This window comes from Giraffa tippelskirchi, chromosome 3 (assembly GCF_054371585.1).
Source record: "Giraffa tippelskirchi isolate mGirTip1 chromosome 3, T2T-mGirTip1v1.2.pri, whole genome shotgun sequence".
NCBI classification, from domain to species: Eukaryota; Metazoa; Chordata; class Mammalia; order Artiodactyla; family Giraffidae; genus Giraffa; species Giraffa tippelskirchi.
In genome coordinates, this window is record NC_137277.1 from 96338879 (window position 1) to 96360263 (window position 21385).

Below are 21385 nucleotides of genomic sequence, written 5' to 3' on the forward strand. Positions count from 1 at the left end.
CAATAACCTCAGATATGCAGATGATACCACCCTTATGGCAGAAAGTGAAGAAGAACTAAAGAGCCTCTTGATGAAAGTGAAAGAGGAGAGGGAAAAAGTTGGCTTAAAACTCAACATTCAGAAAACTAAGATCATGGCATCCAGTGACATCATTTCATGGCAAATAGATGGGGAAACAATGGAAACAGTGACAGACTTTATTTTTGAGGGCTCCAAAATCACTGCTGATTGTGACTGCTGCCATGAAATTAAAAGACACTTGCTCCTTGGAAGAAAAGCTATGACCAACCTAGACAGCATATTAAAAATTAGAGACATTAGTTTGTCAACAATGGTCCATCTAGTCAAAGCTATGGTTTTTCCAGTAGTATGTATGGATGTGAGAGTTGGACTATAAGGAAAGCCGAGTGCGGAAGAATTGATGCTTTTGAACTGTGGTGTTGGAGAAGACTCTTGAGAGTCCCTTGGACTGCAAGGAGAGCCAACCAGTCCATCCTGAAGGAGATCAGCCCTGGGTGTTCATTGGAAGGACTGATGTTGAAGCTGAAACTCCAATACTTTGGCCACCTCATGCGAAGAGTTGACTCATTTGAAAAGACCCTGATGCTGGGAAAGACTGAGGGCAGGAGAAGAAGGGGATGACAGAGGATGAGACGGTTGGATGGTATCACTAACTCAATGGACATGAGTTTGAGTAAGCTCCAGGAGTTGGTGATGGACAAGGAAGCCTGGCGTGCTGCAGTCTATGGGGTCGCAGAGTCGAATATGACTGAGCGATTGAACTGAACTGATTACATGCCAGACTTTATTCTAAGCCCTGGGAGTACATCAGTGAACAACATAGACAAAATCCTTGGAGATTATTGGATACAATAATGCATGGTTGGGACTTCCCTGGCCATCCAGTGGTTAAGACTTCGATATCCAGTGCAGGGCGGTTCAGGTTCAACCCCTGGTCAGAAAACTAACATCCCACATGTCTTGTGGCAAAGAAAAAAAAAGCACAAAAATATAAAATAGAAGGAATATTGTAACAAATTCAATAAAAATTTTAAAAATGATCTGCATAAAAAAATCTTTAAAAATATTTTTAAAACTGCAAATTGGATAATCATATCGACTCTGTAGTCAGACCTCTTGGGTTCAAATGCTGGCTGTGTGATACTGAGAGGAATATTTGTTAATACTTCTCTATGCCTCCATGTCCTCCATCTGCAAAGTGAGGATGATAACAGTACCTTTGCATAGGATTTTTATGAGACTAAATGAGTTAATACAAGCAATGAACTTAAAAGAACATCCAACATGTAAAACAGGGTCCATAAATCCCGGATGACTCACCGGTAAATATTGCTCCTGCAATGTAGGAATCACAGGTTTGATCCCTGGGTCAGGAAGATCCCCTGGAGGAGGAAATGGCTCCCCACTCCAGTATTCTTCCCTGGAAAATCCCATGGACAGACAAGCCTTCCTGGCTACAGTCCATAGGGCTGTAAGGAGTCAGACACGACCGAGCACGAACGCACACACACAATTATTATACTAGATAATTACATTACTGAGTGACAATTACTGTGTTAAAAAGATGTAAGCACAAAGTTCTCTGGGAGCACAGAGGCAAAGCACCTCACTTAGACAAGCAGTGGACAAGACTTCTTAGAGGGAATGGCACTGGAATCTGGAAGGGTGACTGGAATTTAGCCAGATGAAAAACAAGGGAAATGAAATACCAGGCAGAGGGAGCATCATGTTTGAAGATCTGGAAGTAAAGGAGAGGACAGCAATGCTTAGAAATGTCAGTCGCTTGGTATAGGTATCAGGTTAAGGAGGTGAGCTTAGAAGGAAGATGAAGAAAAGACCTGATCACGTTAAGGAATTTGGACTTGATCCTGAAGCAGAAGCCACTAACTTTAAACAAGAAAGTAATAGAGGCTGCACTGGAGTGAAATTACAAGACAGAGGCCAGCTGGGAAAGATTGAAGGCAGGAGGAGAAGGGGACAACAGTGGATGAGATGATTGGATGGCATCACTGACTTGAAGAACATGAATTTGAGCAAGCTCCGGGAGTTGGTGATGGACAGGGAAGCCTGGCGTTCTGCAGTCCATGGGGTCGCAAAGAGTCGTACACGACTGAGCGACTGAACAGATCAGAGGAGGTTGGAAGGATGGTCTGAACTGGAAGAGAGAAAGGCCTAAAAAAGATGGAGTGAGCTTAAAGGGATTTGGACAAATAAAAGAGATGCTAATAAGGTTGATGTGTGGGGTGCTAAGTGAATAGACACTGAGGAGGACCCCTGGGTTTCTGGCTTGGGCAATGTGGCAGCACTAACTCTCACCAAAGTGGGGCATGAGGGAAGGGCCAGAACTTTGTAGATGGGGTTGGGGATGAGCAGGGTAGTGCCAAAGTGCCAACAATAATTAATAATTAACTTACTCTTGGATAAATTGCACTTGATAGGCCTCTGAGTCATCCATGCCAGGACATCCAAGTGATTCAGAATCCAGCCTAGAGACCCCAACTACAGAGATACATCAGCATGTAGATAAATTTGCAAGGTTCAGGGAAGAGCCAAGATTACTCAGTTATTATCTCATTAAATCTCCACGACTCTGTGAAGTACCTGTTTTTAAAAAAGACCCTTGGGCATGTAGAAATTAAATGACAGGCCCAGACTTGTCTGACTTCAAATGCCTTGCTCTTGTCTCTTCTCCAAGCTACCTCCCAGGTGGTCCATTGATTGGCTGGATGAAGCTCGTATTTCTGTGTTCATAGCTTTGGTACTTTGCTGAGTCCACCCAAGTACAACACTTCTGTAGTTTCTCAAAATATAAATATTAATGACACATACCTGCCACAGTCAAAACAGGATAAGACAAATAGAAAGCCAAGAGATAATGTCAATGCAGTACGGTGTCAATGAAAAAAATTAACCTGTTGATCTAAGAAAGTAATAAGAGAATTTTACTTGAGCCAAATTGAAGATTATAACCCAGGAACAGCCTCTTAGAAAGCTCAGAGAACTATTCTCCCCATTAGAGGTCAAAGCACAGTTGTATAACTTTTTGAGATAGAGGACTGTACATTAAATCATGTTGATAATTTGCACAATCCAGATCTGCAAGTACAAAGTGAGTAGTGATTCATGGGTCATTGTAGCCCCTTACAGGATTAAGAAGCTTACCTCCTAGGGCGTCATCTCACTGACGTTAGAAAAATGTTGCTGTTTATGGCTGAGAAGTTACTTTCTGCCAGTGGAGAACCATGGCTGATGCATGTGCAGATATACAATGCATAGTAGAAGGGAGAGACATGGCCAGAGGGCAGAGAAAAAATAGTATGCTTAAATTTTACTTAACTTGCCTTAGAATATGAATTTTTGCTTCATTCATAGTAAGGGGAGTGATGGAGGTATGTGCAGGTGTATTTGCCAAAACTTTTTGAAGGCTTCTGGCCTTAGAAGTCCTGACAAAATGCCTATGTCAATCCTGCCAACCTCCAGTAAAAGCTGCTTACAGAATAGATGGAATTTGAGAGAAGAGAAAGGGGAGCAGGGCCTCTGCCTCTGGGGATTGGTTCAAAACAGATATTCCTGAAGCGGATACCATAGCACAGAAGAGAAAATGGAAGAGAAGAGACAGCAAGACCTGGGAGGGAAACAGAAGGAAGAGCACCTACAGGAACAAGCCAAGAGGACTGACGATCAAACTCTAAACATCAGATCCACAGCCCAACACACTCCTGTGGTCCCTGGGAGGCTAATCTCCCCACACCCCAACCTCCCCACCACCCAAAATGCTTTCTAGGTGCCTACTATTGTCTTTCAGTCACTAAGTCATGTCCAACTCTTTGTGACCCCATGAACTGCAGCACCCAGGCTTCTCTGTCCTTCACTATCTCCTGGAGTATGGGCAAACTTGTGTCCATTGAGTTAATGATGCCACCCAACCATCTCATCATCTGTCATCCCCTTCTCCTCTGGTCTTCAATCCTTCCCAGCATCAGGGTGTTTTCCAATGAGTCACCTCTTCGACTCAGGTGGCCAAAGTATTGGAGCTTCAGCTTCAGCATCAGTCCTTCTAATGAATATTCAGGGTTGATTTCCTTTAGGATGGACTGATTTGATCTCCTTGCTGTCTAAGGGACTCTCAAGAGTCTTCTCCAGCACCACAATTGTAAAAGCAACTATTCTTTGGTGCTCAGCCTTCTTTATGGTCCAATTCTCACATTGGTACATGAATACTGGAAAAACCATAACTTTGACTATTCAGACCTTTGTCGTTAAAGTGATGTGTCTGCTTTTTAATATACTATCTAGGTTTGTCATAGTTTTTCTTCCAAGAATCAAGTGTCTTAATTTTGTGGCTGCAGTCACCAATCTGCCACTGTTTCCATTTTTTCCCCATCTATTTGTCATGAAGTGATGGGACTGGATGCTATGATCTTAGTTTTTTGGATATTGAGTTTTAAGCCATCTTTTGCACTTTCTTTTTTCACTCTTATCAAGGGGCTCTTTAGTTCCTCTTCACCTTCTGCCATTAGAGTAGTATCCAGATTTGTATACTTGAAGTTGTTGATATTTCTCCCAGAAATCTTGATTCCAGTTTGATTCATCCAGTATTAGGGGCCAGTAATGAAAGCTTAATCATTTCTGACATTTGGTCTTGGGTTTTGCTGACAAGCTTGGATGGATTCACAATGATAAACTTGTCTGTAAATAGTGTGATCCCCCTATTGGACCTGACTTGTTCACTGTGATATTTCCAGTACACTGCCAGGTAAAGTAGCATATCAAGAAGTACAAACCTTGATTGAATTAAAGCTAAAAGTAAATAAATAATCAGTCACCTAAAAATATTTTTTAAGAATCTAGTGGAATAGTTTAGCACCCAACTAATAAAAGTATAAAAAATAAGTCTTAAAAGTCTGAATAAGATTGGAAAATCCTTGATTTAGTTGACAGTTTTAGAACACCAACTAGTAATACCCATTTATTTTTGAAGTTCCCATTATATATTCTCAAAGGTAGACCACATGCTTAGCCATAAAGTAGGTCTTAAGAACTTAAAAATTATTTTCTGATCATAACAAAATTAAGTTAGAAGTCAACAACAATAAGAAAAGGTAAGTAAATAAGTAAGTAATAAAATAAAAGTCTAAAATATATTTTGTATTTTACATAATAGACTTGACATATTGAGATATTTTGGTCTTCCATTAGTAGAAGCCGGACTCCTGGCTACCCTTTGAGCAGCCACCAATTAGGCTTTCTTCTCAATATTGATGGCCATCGCCTAGTTTCTATATAAAAGTCTTTGGATAGTCTTTGCATTGTTACTCACAATTCACATGAATTCACAATTCATCTTTTAGTTACTGATGAATTTTTTTTTAGTTTATCAGCCCACTGGTGGGTATGACAGAAAGTCTTAACTCTAAAGAGAAAGCATTTGTAGTAAAATCCTCAAGAAGTAGTCATTTGAGCAGTGAGCCTTTTTCTTGACCATATCAAAATTGAAGTTAACATGTGAATATTCAAGAAACTAAGTAACAATGTCTTTGTATGTATAACACTCCCACTGAATGACTTACCAAACTCTTCTGGCACTTGCCTGAATTTCCAAATATCTTTGAATATCATGACTGCTGTAGTTAAATAGCCAAAACATCACTTAAATTATCTACACAGTGTGACTGATAAAGGACAAGATAAATAATGTTATAACACCCTTTGGGATGGTTGAAGAAAACAGAGATCAACAGATGAGCCATGCATGCTACTGAAACATTGAAATGGAGAAGTTAATTATTAAATCTGTGGTGTCTCTTTAAATATGTAAGGTCTTTCATGGTGGCAATCTTCATTCTGTATTATGGAAGTAAACAAAGATCACCCAAATGAGAACAAGCCACAGCTATTTTTTCAGAGCTTAATATAGCAAGAATCAGCCCGTAATGACATTTGGACTCAAAGGTCAGCAAGGGAGTAGCAGTGCTTTACAGTGAAAAGCAGTGGGGGCTTCCAGAATGCTGGAATTGGAGATGATTGCTGTGGGAAACAGCAGGCAGGCTGACGAGAAGTGGAGCTTCTGACAAGATTGAATTAACGAGCATATTTATCTTTTTCTGGTTGGTTCTTGGTTGGAAAAAAGGGCAAAAATAGGGAAGCTGACAATCAGTGAAGTCCTGACTACTTTGGACAGATTGTTGTAGAGGCTGTGAGTGAGAATTCAGTTGTCTGGCCCTTGTCTGTTTGCATGTTCAGTCTCTCAGCATTAAGATTTCATACGTTAGCTTTATCAGAGTGAACTCAGTATTTCTATCCTATGCTAGAACCAGCACTCTAAAAGAGTAGTTATATTCTGGTGATCCTGAGTAATTGCCACGTCCACTCTGAAATCAGTGTCACTACAGAGCGTACATTCTCAGTGAGGGCGATATCACCCCCTTGGGAGTGGTTCTTGGGGACAAAAAAAATGTTCTCTTCTGACGTATGAAGCACAGATTTATGTAGAACATATACTAATATGCATTTATATAGAACATGTAATACATAAACAGACATGCAGAATTCAAGTTGAATGTGAGGCTCAGGAAAAAAATGTCTGAAATAAAAGTGAGGGTAGGGAGAGGGTAGAGAATAAGGAAATAAAAAGTTTGAGAAACATGCTATAGAGCCTAGATAAATACGTCTACCTAAAACAAAGTTTTCAGCCAGGGAGTAGCACTGGACCTTCCCTCTTGGAGTACCTTTGTCTGGTAATTTCTGGCTCTTCAAATTTCTCTCCAGTTGGTTTAGTTTCTATTCTAAATACTACTACTGTCCCTTCTCTCAAAGCACTAGGTATATCGCCAGAATAAAGGTCCAAACAGCCATTGCAGACTCCCCTGTAATATCAATAAAAAGATCCAATTCCCACATAGTCACTCTATTCCATTGCCAGAAAACAGATGTTAGTTCAAAAAATATACAATGAGAGTAGTGGTTTTATTCCACCATTTAAAGGAGAGTCATATAATTTTAAACTGTATGTTTGATCCACTAAAATTACACTACAAACACTGGGCTATTATGGATAAAAAAGAAATGACTGTACACTTAAAAATGGTTAAGATGGTTAATTTTATATTATGTATATTTGACTACAATTTTAATAAATGACAGGCTTACTTTTCACTCTAGTCCAATGCCAAGGTCTTTGCATATAGCAAAGACCCTTGTGTGCACGAAGTCTTTTTTTCCTATCTTATTGTTCTTAACAGCGTACAATGAATCTGAAGGACTTTCTGCATATAACTTTCTGATTATGTGCTCTACCACTCAGAAGAGAGTATGTGTTCCCTCCCATGGCAAATGAGATATCTCAGTTTAGTTAGAGTCCCTAACCTTGTTCTATTGGCTCTTGCTCTTTCCTAAAATGAGAGCAACCACTAGACAGCCTCTCCACTCCTCCACTACCCCAGCCTCATAATACATGTATTACCACCACCACATCACCTCACATTTATATATTGCATGTGTGCATGCTCAGTCTCTTCAGTCATGTCCGACTCTTTGCGACCCTACAGACCTTATCCTACCAGGCTCCTTTGTCCATGGGATTCTCCAGGCACCAATGCTGCAGTGGGTTGTTTCTAAAGTCTCTTGCATTGGCAAGCAGGCTCTTTACCACTAGCACCACCTGGGAAGCCCAAGCCATAAAGGAATTATCATAACCACGGCCATTTTGTGAGAATCTAGCTCCAAGGATCTTAAACACATTTTCTCATAAAATCGTATAATTATTTCTTAAGTCAGTAGCTAATATAAGCAAATTGTTCAAATTTTTCAAAACCCACAGTCTGTCCAAAGAACAATCAAAGAAGTGCACAAAAGCCTCCTCTCTGGCTAATGTCTGTTCTAATAGGAAGCAAGAGACCTTTATTATGTATTGAGTGTAAGATGAACTACTTATTTGGTATTACTGATCATTGGGGCAACGAAAACATCTCACACTACACATGGGAAACAGTTTTTAGAGACTTGTATGTAAACAAATACAAATCAACATGATTTAAATTCTTTTATGACAGGCTCCACACAGAGAAGCACCTGCCCAATTAATTTTGCAACATCCAAGTTTACGATTCTCATCTCATCTCTAGTTCTTCCGTTTCTCAGCTATCCAGCCTATGCTGTTGCCTGTATTTTATATCTAAAGTTAAGTCTGATTGTGTTCCTTCACCTGGAAAAAACTCTAAATGGCTCCCTAGTACATACTGAATACTGAATTTAAGACCAAAGAATACGTCCAGGATCAACCTTTATACCCTATATCCTGGTGAAACTAAACTAATAGGTATTCCCTAAAGATCTCCAGGTTTCTCACTCAGCCTTTGTGTACAGTTATTCCTTTGGCTTGAAATTTCTTCTTTCCATATGTCTAAATCCATAGAATTATCCACTTAGCTAACTATCATCTCCGTACCTCTAGGTGGAAATTAATTTGGTTGTAAATAACACACTTGCTTGGTGGCTCAGTGTTAAAGAATATGCCTGCTAGTGTAGGAGGCCCAGGTTCAATCCCTGGGTCAGGAAGATCCCCTGGAGAAGAGAATGGCTACCCACTCTAGTATTCTTGCCTGGAGAATGCCATGGACAGAGGAGCCTGGTGGGCTACAGTCCGTGGGGTCGCGAAGAGTTGGACATGACTTAGCAACTGAACAACAACAACACAAGCAGAATAATCTGCCAAACTCTGGTTGGTAGGGAAAGCAAAAAATTGTACAGAAACAGATGGGGTTATTGTTGAAGGTAACCTGGAAGAAGTGACTTTTGACCTGGATTCCAAAGGACATGCTAGAAAAGTCATTCCCACACAGGTGGACGGAGTTCTCTAGCTAGGTGGAGGTCAAGGAAGGCACTGGGCAAAAGAATAAATACTTTGTACTTCCTTTACTTCTCTTGCAGAGCGGAGGGACAGGAGTAAGATCTGTTCAGCTCCCTCACCACTGTCAGCCCTGACATTTTCCCTCTCTCCTTTCTTGCCACACATGAGATTCCATTTTTTCCTCACTTCCCGTTGCAGCCACCAAGAACACAAAGACCCAATGTTATTTTTTACTCATTTAGTTTTTCATTTATTCCACCAACACTGATTGACTACTCTGTTCCAAGCATTTCACTAGGCACTAGAGAGAGAAGGATGGAAGAGAAAGATAAAAGAATAAATGGAACATCTCCAATCTTTTTATTTTTTTATTTTTTAATAAATTTATTTATTTTAGTTGGGGGCTAATTACTTTACAATATTGTAATAGTTTTTGCCATACATTGACATGAATCAGCCATGGGTTTACATGTCTTCCCCTTCCTGGACCCCCACCCACCTCCCTCCCCATCCCATCCCTCTGGGTCATCCCATTGCCCCGGCCCTGAGCCCTTGTCTCATGCATCGAACATGGAATGGTGTTCTGTTTCACATATGATAATATACATGTTTCAGTGCTATTCTCCCAGAACGTCCCACCCTCACCTTCTCCCTCAGAGTCCATAAAATTGTTCTATGCATCTGTGTCTCTTATTCTGTCTCGCATATAGGGTTATCGTTACCATCTTTCAAATTCCATGTATATGCATTAGTATACTGTATTGTTGTTTTTCTTTCTGGCTTACTTCACTCTGTATAATGGGCTCCAGTTTCATCCATCCAATCTTTATTAGGAGACAATTTAACAAATAATATGTAGTGTTGGGCTGTTTATGTGGTTATTTTTCATTTAGACCCTCTTATCCATCCTTCCGGAGAAGGCAATGGCACCCCACTCCAGTACTCTTGCCTGGAAAATCCCATGGACAGAGGAGCCTGGTAGGCTACAGTCCATGGGGTCGCTCAGAGTCAGACACGACTGAATGACTTCACTTTCACTTTTCCCTTTCATGCACTGGAGAAGGAAATGGCAACCCACTCCAGTATTCTTGCCTGGAGAATCCCAGGGACGGCGGAGCCTGGTGGGCTGCCATCTATGGGGTCGCACAGAGTCGGACACGACTGAAGCGACTTAGCAGCAGCAGCAGCAGCATCCATCCTTCACCCTTATCTTCCCTGCCCATTGCCCTAGGGAAATGACTCCTGCAGATAACATCCTCTATTATCCAGATTCCTTTGTCCTCTGCCTTTAGTTGGGTTCAGCCAGTGGGACATACAAGCAGGAAAGACTAGAAGAACGAGACCCGAGTATTTATTCCATCTGTTTTTTATCTGCTTTGTGCTGCATCCTTCCAGGGCAATAATTCACAGGGACCCTACTTCAAAGACTCAGTTTCTTTAAAGAAGCTATTACTATAAATATCTCCAGGGATAACATGGTAATCAAAACCTGTAACCTGCAATGGTGGTGTTTCATTTATCATGGGGTATTTAAGAACGAAGTTCATGGGTAGCATTCTAAGTTATGGTTTGATTTCAGCACTTAGAAAAATTCTAGATCTGAATCAAAAATGTCGCTTAAGTTGCCATAGTAGAAATTCATGGCTTTTCATCATTTCCAGATTCAAATCAGTTCATAGACCCAAAATGCCCTGTTTGAAACAGAGGCCAGAGCCTGCAATGCTCCTACAGTACACCCTTAAATCTTCTTCTCCATCTCCTTCAGAAAGACATGGGACTTACAGCTACGTTTGAGAATGCTCGGTGAGAAGGGATATGTCCAGACCTCCCAGGAGTTATTAAATCCTGACTCTAGGAGTTAAAACATCCATTGCTATGGAGTTAAAACATCAGTTGTGTCCAGGGTACATTAATTTCTCTATTGCTGCTGTAACAAATTACTATAACCCAGTGGCTTAAAACAACACAAATGTATTGTCTTATACTTCTGGAGCTCAGAAGTCTGAAATAGGTCCTACTGGGTTACAGTCAAGGTGTCATCAGAGCTGCATTCCTTCTGGAGGCTCTAGGGGAGAATTCATTTCCTTAGCTTTCTCAGCTTTAAGAGTCGGCTTGCATTCCTTGACTCATTTCTCCCCTCATTCACAGAGAGAGCTGACAGTAAGAAAGGCTAAGTGAAAGCCCCTGGAACTGTCCTTCTACATCCATATAGTAAGCTAAAAGGAATACTGCGTCCCTGGACAAGGACAGAGATTGGTGTCACTATTTAAAAACCCAAACGATGCAAGAGTGCAGGTTCCCTACCCTATACTTAGTTAACTTCCTGTTCAGCCCAGACAAAAGATGGATTATGGAACCATGCCCATTGTACCAGCATGGTAACTTCACTGGGCCAGACAATACAATCTTAGTATCTATGGCTATTAACTTGAAGAGTACTTTTTTTTTTTTTTCCTTCAGGGCTATCTCAAATTGCCATCACCTGGAAGCGTCAGCAGTATAATTTTGCCATCTTACTTTCAGGGCTATGTCAGCTATCTTGTTGTTTAATCACTAAGTTATGTCCAACTCTTACAACCCCATGAACTGTAACCTTCCTGGCTCCTCTGTCCATGGGATCTCCCAGGCAAGAATACTGGAGGGGGTTGCCATTTCTTTCTCCAGGGATAGAACTGCATTGTCTCCTGTATCTCCTGCATTGACAAATGGATTCTTCACTGCTGAGTCACCAGGGAAGCCCCAACGCTCTTATCCATCATAATACAGCCTCCTGGGATTTTGATCATCTTGAAATCCCATAGAACATCACATGGGTCCATTACATTGGTGACAAGCTAACTGGACCTTGGGAACAGTAAGTAGCAAGTTCCTTACATATTTCAGCAAGATAAATAAGACCATAGAATAGAGGATAAATCCCATGAAAATTTTTGCAAGGATTCAAGGGATTCAGCAGTCTAGAACATGTTACGATATCCTCCCTAAAATGATGGGTAAGTCACTACACCCTGTGTGCCCACCAAAAAGAGAAACAGTGTTTGCCAGAACTCTCTGGATTTTGGAGACACCATATACCACAACCAGCTGTGTGTCTCCAACTTATTTGCTCAGTAGTACCTATGGCTGTCTGTTTTGAATGGAACCTAGAACAAGAGAGGGCTCCCTAGGTCTAGGCTGTAATGCAAGCTGCCCTGATCCTTGGATCGTAATGACCCAACAGATAATAGTTATTACAAGTGTCTGTGGCAGGCAAAGCTTCTGGCAAGCCCCAATAGGAAAATCACAGATAATCTGCCTAGGATTTTTAGAACAAAGTCATGGCCTTTGCCAAAATATCAGTTATCTTTTGATGTATATTAAGGTTTTCCAGACAGTGCTAGTGGTAAAGAACCTGCCTGCCAATGCAGGAGACACAAGACTGCAGTTCGATCCCTGGGTGGGGAAGCTACCCTGGAGAAGGAAATGGCAACCCATTCCAGTAATATTGCTTGGAGAATCCCATGGACAAGAAGCTTGGCTGACTGCAGTCCATAGTGTCATAAAGAGTTGGACGCTACTGAAGCAACTTAGCAAGCATGCACAAAGGTAACACCCAAACTTTGGGGTTCATTTTAGATGCGGGCTACAACAGTCAATGACTATTCACTATATGAAAATCAGTTCCTCTCTTTCTATAGGGCCCTGGTAGACACTGAAAACATGATCGTAGAACACCTGGTATATTAGTGGGCGGGGGCCATTGTAACAAAGTACCACAGATAGGATGGCTTAACAGCATTTCATTGCCTGACAGTTCTGGAGGCTGGGGTTGTTGTTGTTCAGTTGCTCCGTTGTATCTGACTCTTTGTGACCCCATGGAGTGCAGCAGGTCAGGCTTCCCCGTCTTTCACTGTCTCCCGGAGTTTGCTCAAATGCCTGTCCACTGAGTCAGTGATGCTATCCATCTGAAGGCTGAAAGACCGAAATCAAGGGATCAGCAGGGTTGGCTCCTTCTGAGACCTGAGGGAAAGGATTTGTTCTAGATCTGTCTCCTTGACTTGTAGATCATAGCCTTCTTTGTGAGTCTCTTCACACCATCTTCTATGTGTATATGTCTTTGTTTTCAAATTTTCTCTTTTTATAAGGACACCACTCATACTATATTAGGTCCCACCCTAATGACTTCTTTTTGACCTGATGACTTCTACAAAGACCTTGTCTCCAAATAAGGTAACTTTCTGAAAAGTTCCTGGGGATTGGGATTCCAGCATATCTTTTTCGGAGGTGACACAATTCAACCCATAACTATACAACCTGAACTTCAATAACAAACTGGTTGTTACCTGGCCCACCAAATGATAAAGCTGAGTATGTTTAGCCGTGTCCCATGATTAAGTGAAAATGGTATCTATAAGACACAGTAGATGAGCACAAGTGATTCAAATGGCATAAGAAAATTACATAAGCAATGAGTTTGGACTCCATGGTGCTTCTCCTACTGCTTGGCGTTTTCCCCCTAAACACACACCTATAACTGCATAGGAGTTCCTCATAAACAGGCAACAGAGAAGGGAAGAGTCAGCCTTATGCAAAGTAAGCTGGCACCAATCACAAATGATGGCTGCTACATTATAGCCTCTCTCAGGGATGCTCTGAAATAGAGTAGAAAGAGAAATCTTCCTAAGAGAGAGAACTTGGAGTAGTACATCTGTTTTCCATTGTGTATGAAAAGAGAGATGGCCTAATATAAGATTTACACTGACTTACAGGTGGTGGCTAATGTGTTGGCCAGTTGGTGTCTTAGGGACTTGGGAAGAGCAAGATGGAAAGACTTGTGACAAAGAGGTCAGGTGGGAGAAATTTAGGAAAGAATCTCTTGAAGTTGACAGAGTGTGGAGATATTTGCGTTTTGTGGAATACTTTCCAGAGAACAAGATGATCTGCCCATGGATGTCAGCCAGCTTCCCTGGGGCTTGCTGAAAGGATAGTGTCATGGCGGGGGTATGGAGGTTAAGCATGTGGGCCGTTGTACAGACTTCCCTTCTCCATTGCTGAATGCACGAGCCGGTGAGAGCTGAGGCCATTCCCTGAAGTCCTTGTCGGATGGCCTCTCTTTCCAGATGCAGTTCACAGGCTGCAACCACACTATTGACTCACCTTTGCCAGCAGCTGGAAGAGGGGGGAGGGGATGGATCTGAGAAATACTTATAAAGGCAGAACCGAGAGGAAATGATGGCCATGTGAACGTAGCAGGAGAATGGAGAAGAAAAACAGATGACTCAAGTCTTTCGTTTTTGTAACTGATGAGTGGGGACACTTTTAATGTAATTGGTGAGTGGGGGTACTTTTAATGAAGACAGAAATCATCAGAGGAAGGTGAGGTGAGAGTGATGGAAAGGATAAAGAGTTCAGTTTGGGCTTCTGAAGGTGGGTGTGAATAAGTGGATGTGTCATAAGCAACTAGCAGTCAGAAGGGAAAATGATTCTTGAGTTCAGAAGCAACGTCCAGACTGGAGATAAAGGATGGAAACTGAAATTTATTCATAATCATATGTTAATGCCCCACAGGACTTTGCATTTTGAAACTTTTACCTCTAACTTTGGAAGACAGACTTTGTTTTGCAGCTCAGTGAACAATTTGAAGAGTCCTTTTAGGGAGAAGGAGTGCTTATCCACAAGAGGAAGTAAATAGAGGGACCCTAATGCAAAGGTTCTGTTGTGTATTTCAGAATGAAAGTGCCAAGTGCACAAACCTCATCTCTCTTGTCTCACTTCTCTATCTCCGGAATCTAGATGAGAGTCTGATGCTTTGTATCCACACAAGTATTTGTGGGATGGGTGAAGTAAATGGGAGGATGTGGGGATGAATGAGTAAAGGAAAATAGGAATGAATGAAGGAATCTACCGGGCATCCTGGGGACATGGAAGAAGAAGCCACACCTGCCCTTTTACTATTTTTCCAAATGCTCTTTGGAAGACTCAAAGATAAAAGGCTGTGTGGAGGGGGGGTTAAGAATATGGACTCTGAATTCAGACTCCAAGACTTCCTAGCTGCCTTGACTTGGCCAGCTGACTTAACCTTATGCTTCCTCCCTGTGAAATAAACACAAAAATGCTAGAGCACCTCCTGGGGAAAAGTAAGTTGCACGTGTTAGTGTTATTATTTCTGGCATCTTGATGAGAAGGTAAGCCTGAAAGACAAACCAGAAATCCCCGGCGGAGAATGAATCCAGACACTTAGCCTCTAAGTGCCATCCACAAGCGAACAATCACTTTTTCTTTCTCTGCCTTCCAGGAGCTTTAAATACCCTAGAAATCCCCAGCATCCCATTCACTGGCAAAGGACAGAGATCTCGGTTTTAGTTCCAGCTGCCAGCAGTGAGCTCTCTGAGTCTGCAGAGTCCCATACCCTCTCTGGGCTAAGTGCCCTCGCTTGCCCACTCGACGTTGAGGGAATTGAGCGCAGAGGTCCCTTTCAGTGAGGGCGGGCCATGTGCTCTCCCGCTGACCTGCAGCCTCCCGGCTCCACGTCGGATGCCGGGCGCCGGCTCGCCGCAGCTCGGGCTGTCACACCCCTCCGGCGCGTTCCCGGGACTTCGCACCCTGCGCGTCCGGCGGCCGCCCAGTGCCCGGCGCACCCATAGGGAGGTGACTCTCGGGCGCCCCCCGGCCCGGACGCCAGTTCTCCGGGGCCGGCGTGCCTTCTCCCGCAGCCTGCCTGCAGCCCTTTATACCCAGCCAACCCGGCGCTCACTAATGTTTAACTCGGGGCTGAAACTTGGAAGCGCCTTGTGACTACACGCCCGGAGCTCCGGAGCTGCACGCGCGTCCGGGCGGCTCGCCAGACTTCTGCCTGCGCTCCGGCTCCGAAACTTCAGTTTCGAAGAGACGCAGACCATGAAGGTGAGTGATTAAAGGGCCCCCCACCCCGCAAAGAGCCCCAAGGATGAGTTGTAGATGCCTCTTCCCAGATTACCGCTCCCCACCCCCAAAGCTCGCAGATCGAAACCAGGGGCTCTCATTAGGCGGAAGCTCCAGGGCCACCCTCTGACAGGTGAAGGGACGCCCCAAGGCTCCTGGCTCGCTCTCGGATCCGCAGGGCTAAGAACCCAGGGACCGAGCCTTGGAGGACCTGGAGAGCCACCGGCAAAACACACTCCAGAACCCTTACTTGGCTTCTGAGATGGGTTTAGACGCAAACATTAAATTGCCCGGAGGCCAGAAGTTCTACGGAAAGCGCTCTTGCAACCTCCGACTAGCGAGCTCCAAACCCTCCCAGCCCCCTGTGCCCTCTCCCAGTGCGCGCGCGACGGCAAACTCCACTGCCTCCTGTGCAGCCGGGGCCCCGACCCTCTTACCCAGACTGGGGCCAGATGGCTGGCTCTAACTGGACCTGACCTGCCCGGCTTGCAGACACCATGGAAGGTTCTCCTGGGATTGCTGGCGATCGCTGCGCTCGTCACCGTCATCACCGTGCCCGTGGTTCTGCTGACCAAAGGCAGTAAGTTTAAAACATTTGAGAAAGAAAAGACAGTTGGAGACCGGGATCAGGTTCTATTTTAACATTCCAAGGAGACCTAGGAATTTTGCTGGGGACTGGGTGGGACCAGAGTGCCAGGTCGTGGAGCTCAGGCTTCGCTGGAGTGATCGCTGCTTCTAGTGTAGCCGCTTGATTCGCTTCGTTGGTCTCCAGTGTTTAGGCTGCGAGAGCCCTGCACCTGCCACGTTTTACATATGGCAAATACATACTTCCTGAAAATAAGGGGAAATTTTGAGATCTCTTTTTATCAAATTTAAATTTAGTACCTTTTGAATCTCTTTTTTTTTCCTTAAAAAGAACTTTCAGATTGTGATCTTCAAAGGAAAAGAGACAGTGTTTATAAAGATCCCAACGAGCTGTGAGGATGTCATGAGGGGAGGGAAAAAATTAAGACAAAGCCCCCAAATACAGTTTTGAGAAAAGAAAGCCCATAGGAAACCCAGGTGGTTTTCCATAAAGCTGATGGAAAATATCATTATGTCCATGGTGATATTCAGGTGGTTTTCCATAAAGCTGGTGGAAAATATCACCATGTCCATGGTCATATTCAGAGGAGGTGGGATCAGTTATGTTTGGTGGAGTCTTTCATTTAAATCCACCTTAGTTTCTTTTAGCTTGCTTCACTGTTTTAGTTTAGTCCTAGTTTTTAGTATAAAACATCCATATAATTACACAGTATTGTATGCAAATAAATGCACAGTGTTGGATGCAAATAAGTGAGAATAACTCGTTTGGGTCTCCTCTGGCCCTACTTCCTTTTAAATAGTTCTTTCATTTAAGTATTCACATTCTAGTCAGCTAACTGAAGTGCCTTCTCTGATGGTCTCGTCAACTAGGAAATATGTAGACAGTGCTTATATACTGGGAGGTCTTATCTAGATTTCAAGGTGACAGTTCAGAATTAGTTTGTAGAACCATCAAAAACCATGTTTGGCCAGCAATTTGAGGGCCAGGGCAAAGGTGCCAAAGGTTAAGTAACTGAGTCTGTTGACCTGTTGATAATGACTTTCAGTAACTTAAAAAAGCCATGGTTACCACCATTTTAGGCTGTTAAATGGTGAGCATCTGTCCACTTTCTCAACTCTTTGTTACAAGCTGTTAAAATATAACTGCTTTCATAAAGTAGTACTTTGTATATTTAAACAACCACACGCACACAAAGCCTTCCTGTGGGGAAAGGATGGGTCGCCCATACAATCAGTAAATATTCACATGACCTACATTATGTTCCAGGAACTGTGCAAGTCGCTGCAAATCCAAAGATTAAATTTTATAAATATAAAGACCTCCAACTTCAGGAAGTTTACAAGCTAGCGGGAAACAGATATGCAAACAAATCAAAGTAACCTGGATAGCCTGTTCATCTCTAACATATTGTGAGGCACCCAGGCCTCCTTGGCAGAATGGATGAAACTGTAATTATCAGAACTTCCCTTCAAGAAAGTTGAAAGGAATAGCAAACTTTGATAATAAGTCACTTGAGATGGCGGTGAAATGAGTTAGGGGACTGAGTCATGCAGCTGACTTCCATGGGATTTGTTTAAGTTAACTACAGGGATTTTGTTTTGCCAGAAGCGGGATACAGACTGGGGAGGGGCTGTCTCGCCATTTCCCTTAAACCATACCTAGTCTCTTCTCCAAATGAAATTTGAACAAAGATTTCAAAGACATTCTCTTGAAGGGGACCAGAGAGATTCACTTGTCTCCACCTAACTTTTATTATGATGCAGTGAGGAAATTTAGAGAGGCTTGAGCAAACTTCTCAGAGTGTTTCAAAGATCACTTCTGGGAAAGATGTCTCACAAGAGGTTTCTTTTGTGGGGAGGCCTGAAGAGTTAATATCAATTCCTGGAGGTAAGTTTTCAAGAAAATTTAGAATGACTTGTGAGTCATCTTAGAGACACAATATCACCACTACTATCTGGGATTGTACGAGGACTCTTAGCAAGAGAGAAGAGTGAGCAGCAGGACTTTAACCTGTGGATGATAGAAAATTCTAGTGTGCCTGAAATGTGGGGCAGGACAGTGGGAAGGTGGACTGACATGGGGCAAGGCTGGAGGGGAAGAAAGGGAAGTGACCGGGAGACTGATGATACAGAGTAGAATTTGGAGGCTATAGGGATACTCAGAAATGTGTATGATTAGACTTTGATAATTGGAAACATAGGGAGTAAGGGAATAGGGTGGCTGAGAACTCGTCTGAAACTACTGGGTGGAGATGTGGTTTCATTGTGTGCTTTATTTACACTCAGACAATCAAATTATTTTTCTCCTCTTATTTCTTAATTGGCATGTATGTATATTTGAGGAGAAGATGGAAATTATCTTGTTTCAACTCCTCCCTTATCATAAGGAACAAAGATAAAAGCTCAGCTTTTTTGCTAAGCCAGCAATACTGTTTCTGAACCACAATAAGGGATAACCTTTTTACAAAGGATCCAGACACGTCACCCAAGAAGCATCCCTTGATATTGTCCGTCAAGGTTTTAAAGTCAAAACCAGAAAGGAAGAGAAGAAGGGAGGTGGGAGAGAGGAAATATAAGCGAAAAGGAAAGGAAGTGGGGGAAAAAAAGAAAGAAGGAAGGAGGAAAGGAAGAAAGGTTTTGATAGAACAAAAAATGTTTTGGATTAAGTGGAAAGCTAAGTATTAAAAAGCCAAGAGAAAAAGGAAGAAGGAATGAGCAAACTCAAGTTCATCCCCCAGAGAGGTTGGTTTAAAAGGTTAAGTGTTTCCATATGAAGAGCTGAATTAGGCAGAACTCTGGACACACTTGGAGCACAGAGAGAGAGACTGAGACAGAGCAAGACAAAGGTGTAAGCTTAATACTTTCACAATTTTTTTTAGAATAAAAGCTCCTTGAGGTCAGGAGTTATGCATTTTACCAGGTGATATTAAAAGTTTACCTCCTTCTGTATATATAATAACAGATTGAATTTTGTTTTAAATTCCTCAAATATCCTAAGAGAGAAGGATATTGCATATTTAGACATTGTTTTTCAGAGAATCAGCAATAAAATGTATAAAAATAATTTACTCATAGTGGAATTGTAGAAATCTTCATGGCTTAGAGGCAATAAAACCTTCTCACTCAGTATTTGCGGTCCCTTTAATTCCCTCTTTATGATATATTATAGGCTGAGTTTTTTAAATAGTTGTCCAATTGTTTTATTATTGAGTTTTGTTATTTGTCAGATAGTTTTCTTACTGGATTTTGTTATGGGATAGAGACATATCGGTTCTTCTTGTATTCTTTCCACTGCTGTAGCAGTAAATTTCCTCAGTATCTTCTTTCAGTGCATAGGAAATTTGACTGCTCTGCCATCCACCAGTAATAAAAGAAAACCCAAATGTGAAGGAGGAGACAGGAATAATCAGAGAAAAAAAGATAACATCTATGAAGTTTGCCTGAGGAAGTCCAGGATCTATTCCAGATTTAAAAGCACAGAAGCAAGCCTGAATGAAAGCTTTGTATATTTCAGAGGACAAATTCTAAACAAAGAGCCCTGTAAAAGCTCTAGCTGACTCCAAGCTCACTCAGTTATCAAGCTTTGTCGAGTGTTCCTGAGGTCAGTGGGTTGGCCTTTTTCGGGCCAGCTATTTTGGCTTTTGCTTCCCTAGCTATAGCATGTGCCTTAAATTTCTCTTAGACATCTTGCCTCTCATCTTAAAAGGGGTCACAAAAAGGGAACTATTTGCCTAACCAATCAATGGTCAGAGAAAAGTGACATCAAGAGACTGACTAGAGCTAGATCAGTGTACTTGAAATTTTAAGACTTAAACTGCTGAACCTAGGAAATGTGACAGTAAGTACATGCAGGACCACCTTCTTTGTGGAAGGGAAGGTGCAAAGATGTAATAACCAACACAGATTCACTCCGTGCCAGGTACTGGGCAAGGGTGTTCAATACACTTCTCATTTGATCCTTACAACAACCCTGTGACAGAGGTTATTATCTCCAGTTTTACAGAAGATTTAGAGAAATCTTCAGAGGGTGCTTCAGTTATTTATTACTGCGTAATGAATTGTCACTAAGCTTAAAACAAATATTTGTTATCTCACAGTCTCTGTGGGTCAGGAATTTGTCAGAGGCTTAGCTGGGTGCTTCTGGCTCAAGGTCTCTCAAGCGGTTACAGTCAACACATCATCTGAAGGCTTACCTGGGGCTAGGTAATCCGCATCCAAGTTCTCTTATGTGGCTGTTACCCCGAGACCTCAGTTCCCTGCCAAAGGATGGGCCTTTCCAAGCAGCTGTCTCCCCTTAGAATGAAGGATCTAAGAGAACAACCAAGTAGGAAAGCTCAGAGTCTTTTTGACCTAGCCTCAGAGGTTATGTGCCACCACTTCTGCTGTGTCATACACACCGACCCTGACACAAAGTGAGAGGGCATCACACAGGCTGTGAATATCGGGGTGGGGCCCATCAGGGCCATCTTGGAGGCTGGCTACCAAAGAAATTAAGGAACTTGCTCAAAGTTCCACAGAGTTGGGATTCATGCTCAGACACCACGCTTCTAGAGTTGGTACTTTGTGATCAAGTATAAAATTAATGTGGCCATATTAATATTAATTTGACAGCTTCCTCTCTATACGACTATATTTAACTTCATGACTGCTAATCCCTGAATGCTAAGTGTTCTGGGGGAAAGTGCTTGCTGCTTCTGTCTCTATTCCTACACAAAGCTGTAAAGAAGCAATGACTTCCAGTCCAGAACTGACATGCCACGCTTTTTTTTTTTTTTGACTGTGCTGACTGTCCTGGGTCTCCCTTGTGGCCCTTGATCTCTTCATTATGGTGCATGGTCTTCTCTAGTTGAGGCAAGCAGGCTTAGTTGCCCTGCAGCATGTGGGAATCTTAGTTCCTGGACCAGAGATTGAACAGGCATCTCCTGAACTGCGCAGCAGATTCTATATCACCAGAGAATTCTTTATCACCTCTCTTCCGACTGGTCTTATAGGTGTTTTCAGTGGCGATAGTTGGTCCAGGTTTAGTACTTA

At 42.5% G+C, this 21385-nt stretch overlaps 1 protein-coding gene across 7 annotated transcripts in view; it reads left to right on the forward strand.

Annotated features, from left to right (window-relative positions):
- Positions 1-15516: 15516 nt before the first annotated feature.
- Positions 15517-21385, forward strand: part of DPP4 (dipeptidyl peptidase 4) — an 81133-nt gene continuing 75264 nt past the window's right edge. For 2 of the 7 annotated variants that reach the window (XM_081581607.1, XM_081581605.1), the window contains exons 1-2: positions 15517-15751; positions 16186-16349. Coding sequence is in view for 3 of the 7 variants with exons in the window: in XM_081581602.1 (XP_081437728.1) it covers positions 15746-15751; positions 16262-16349; positions 16902-16904 (97 nt within the window). In the remaining 4 variants the exon portion in view is untranslated. Of the gene's footprint in view, positions 15752-16185; positions 16350-16901; positions 16905-21385 lie in introns of all 7 variants that reach the window. The other 5 variants (XM_081581601.1, XM_081581600.1, XM_081581608.1 and 2 more) reach the window with 3 other exon arrangements.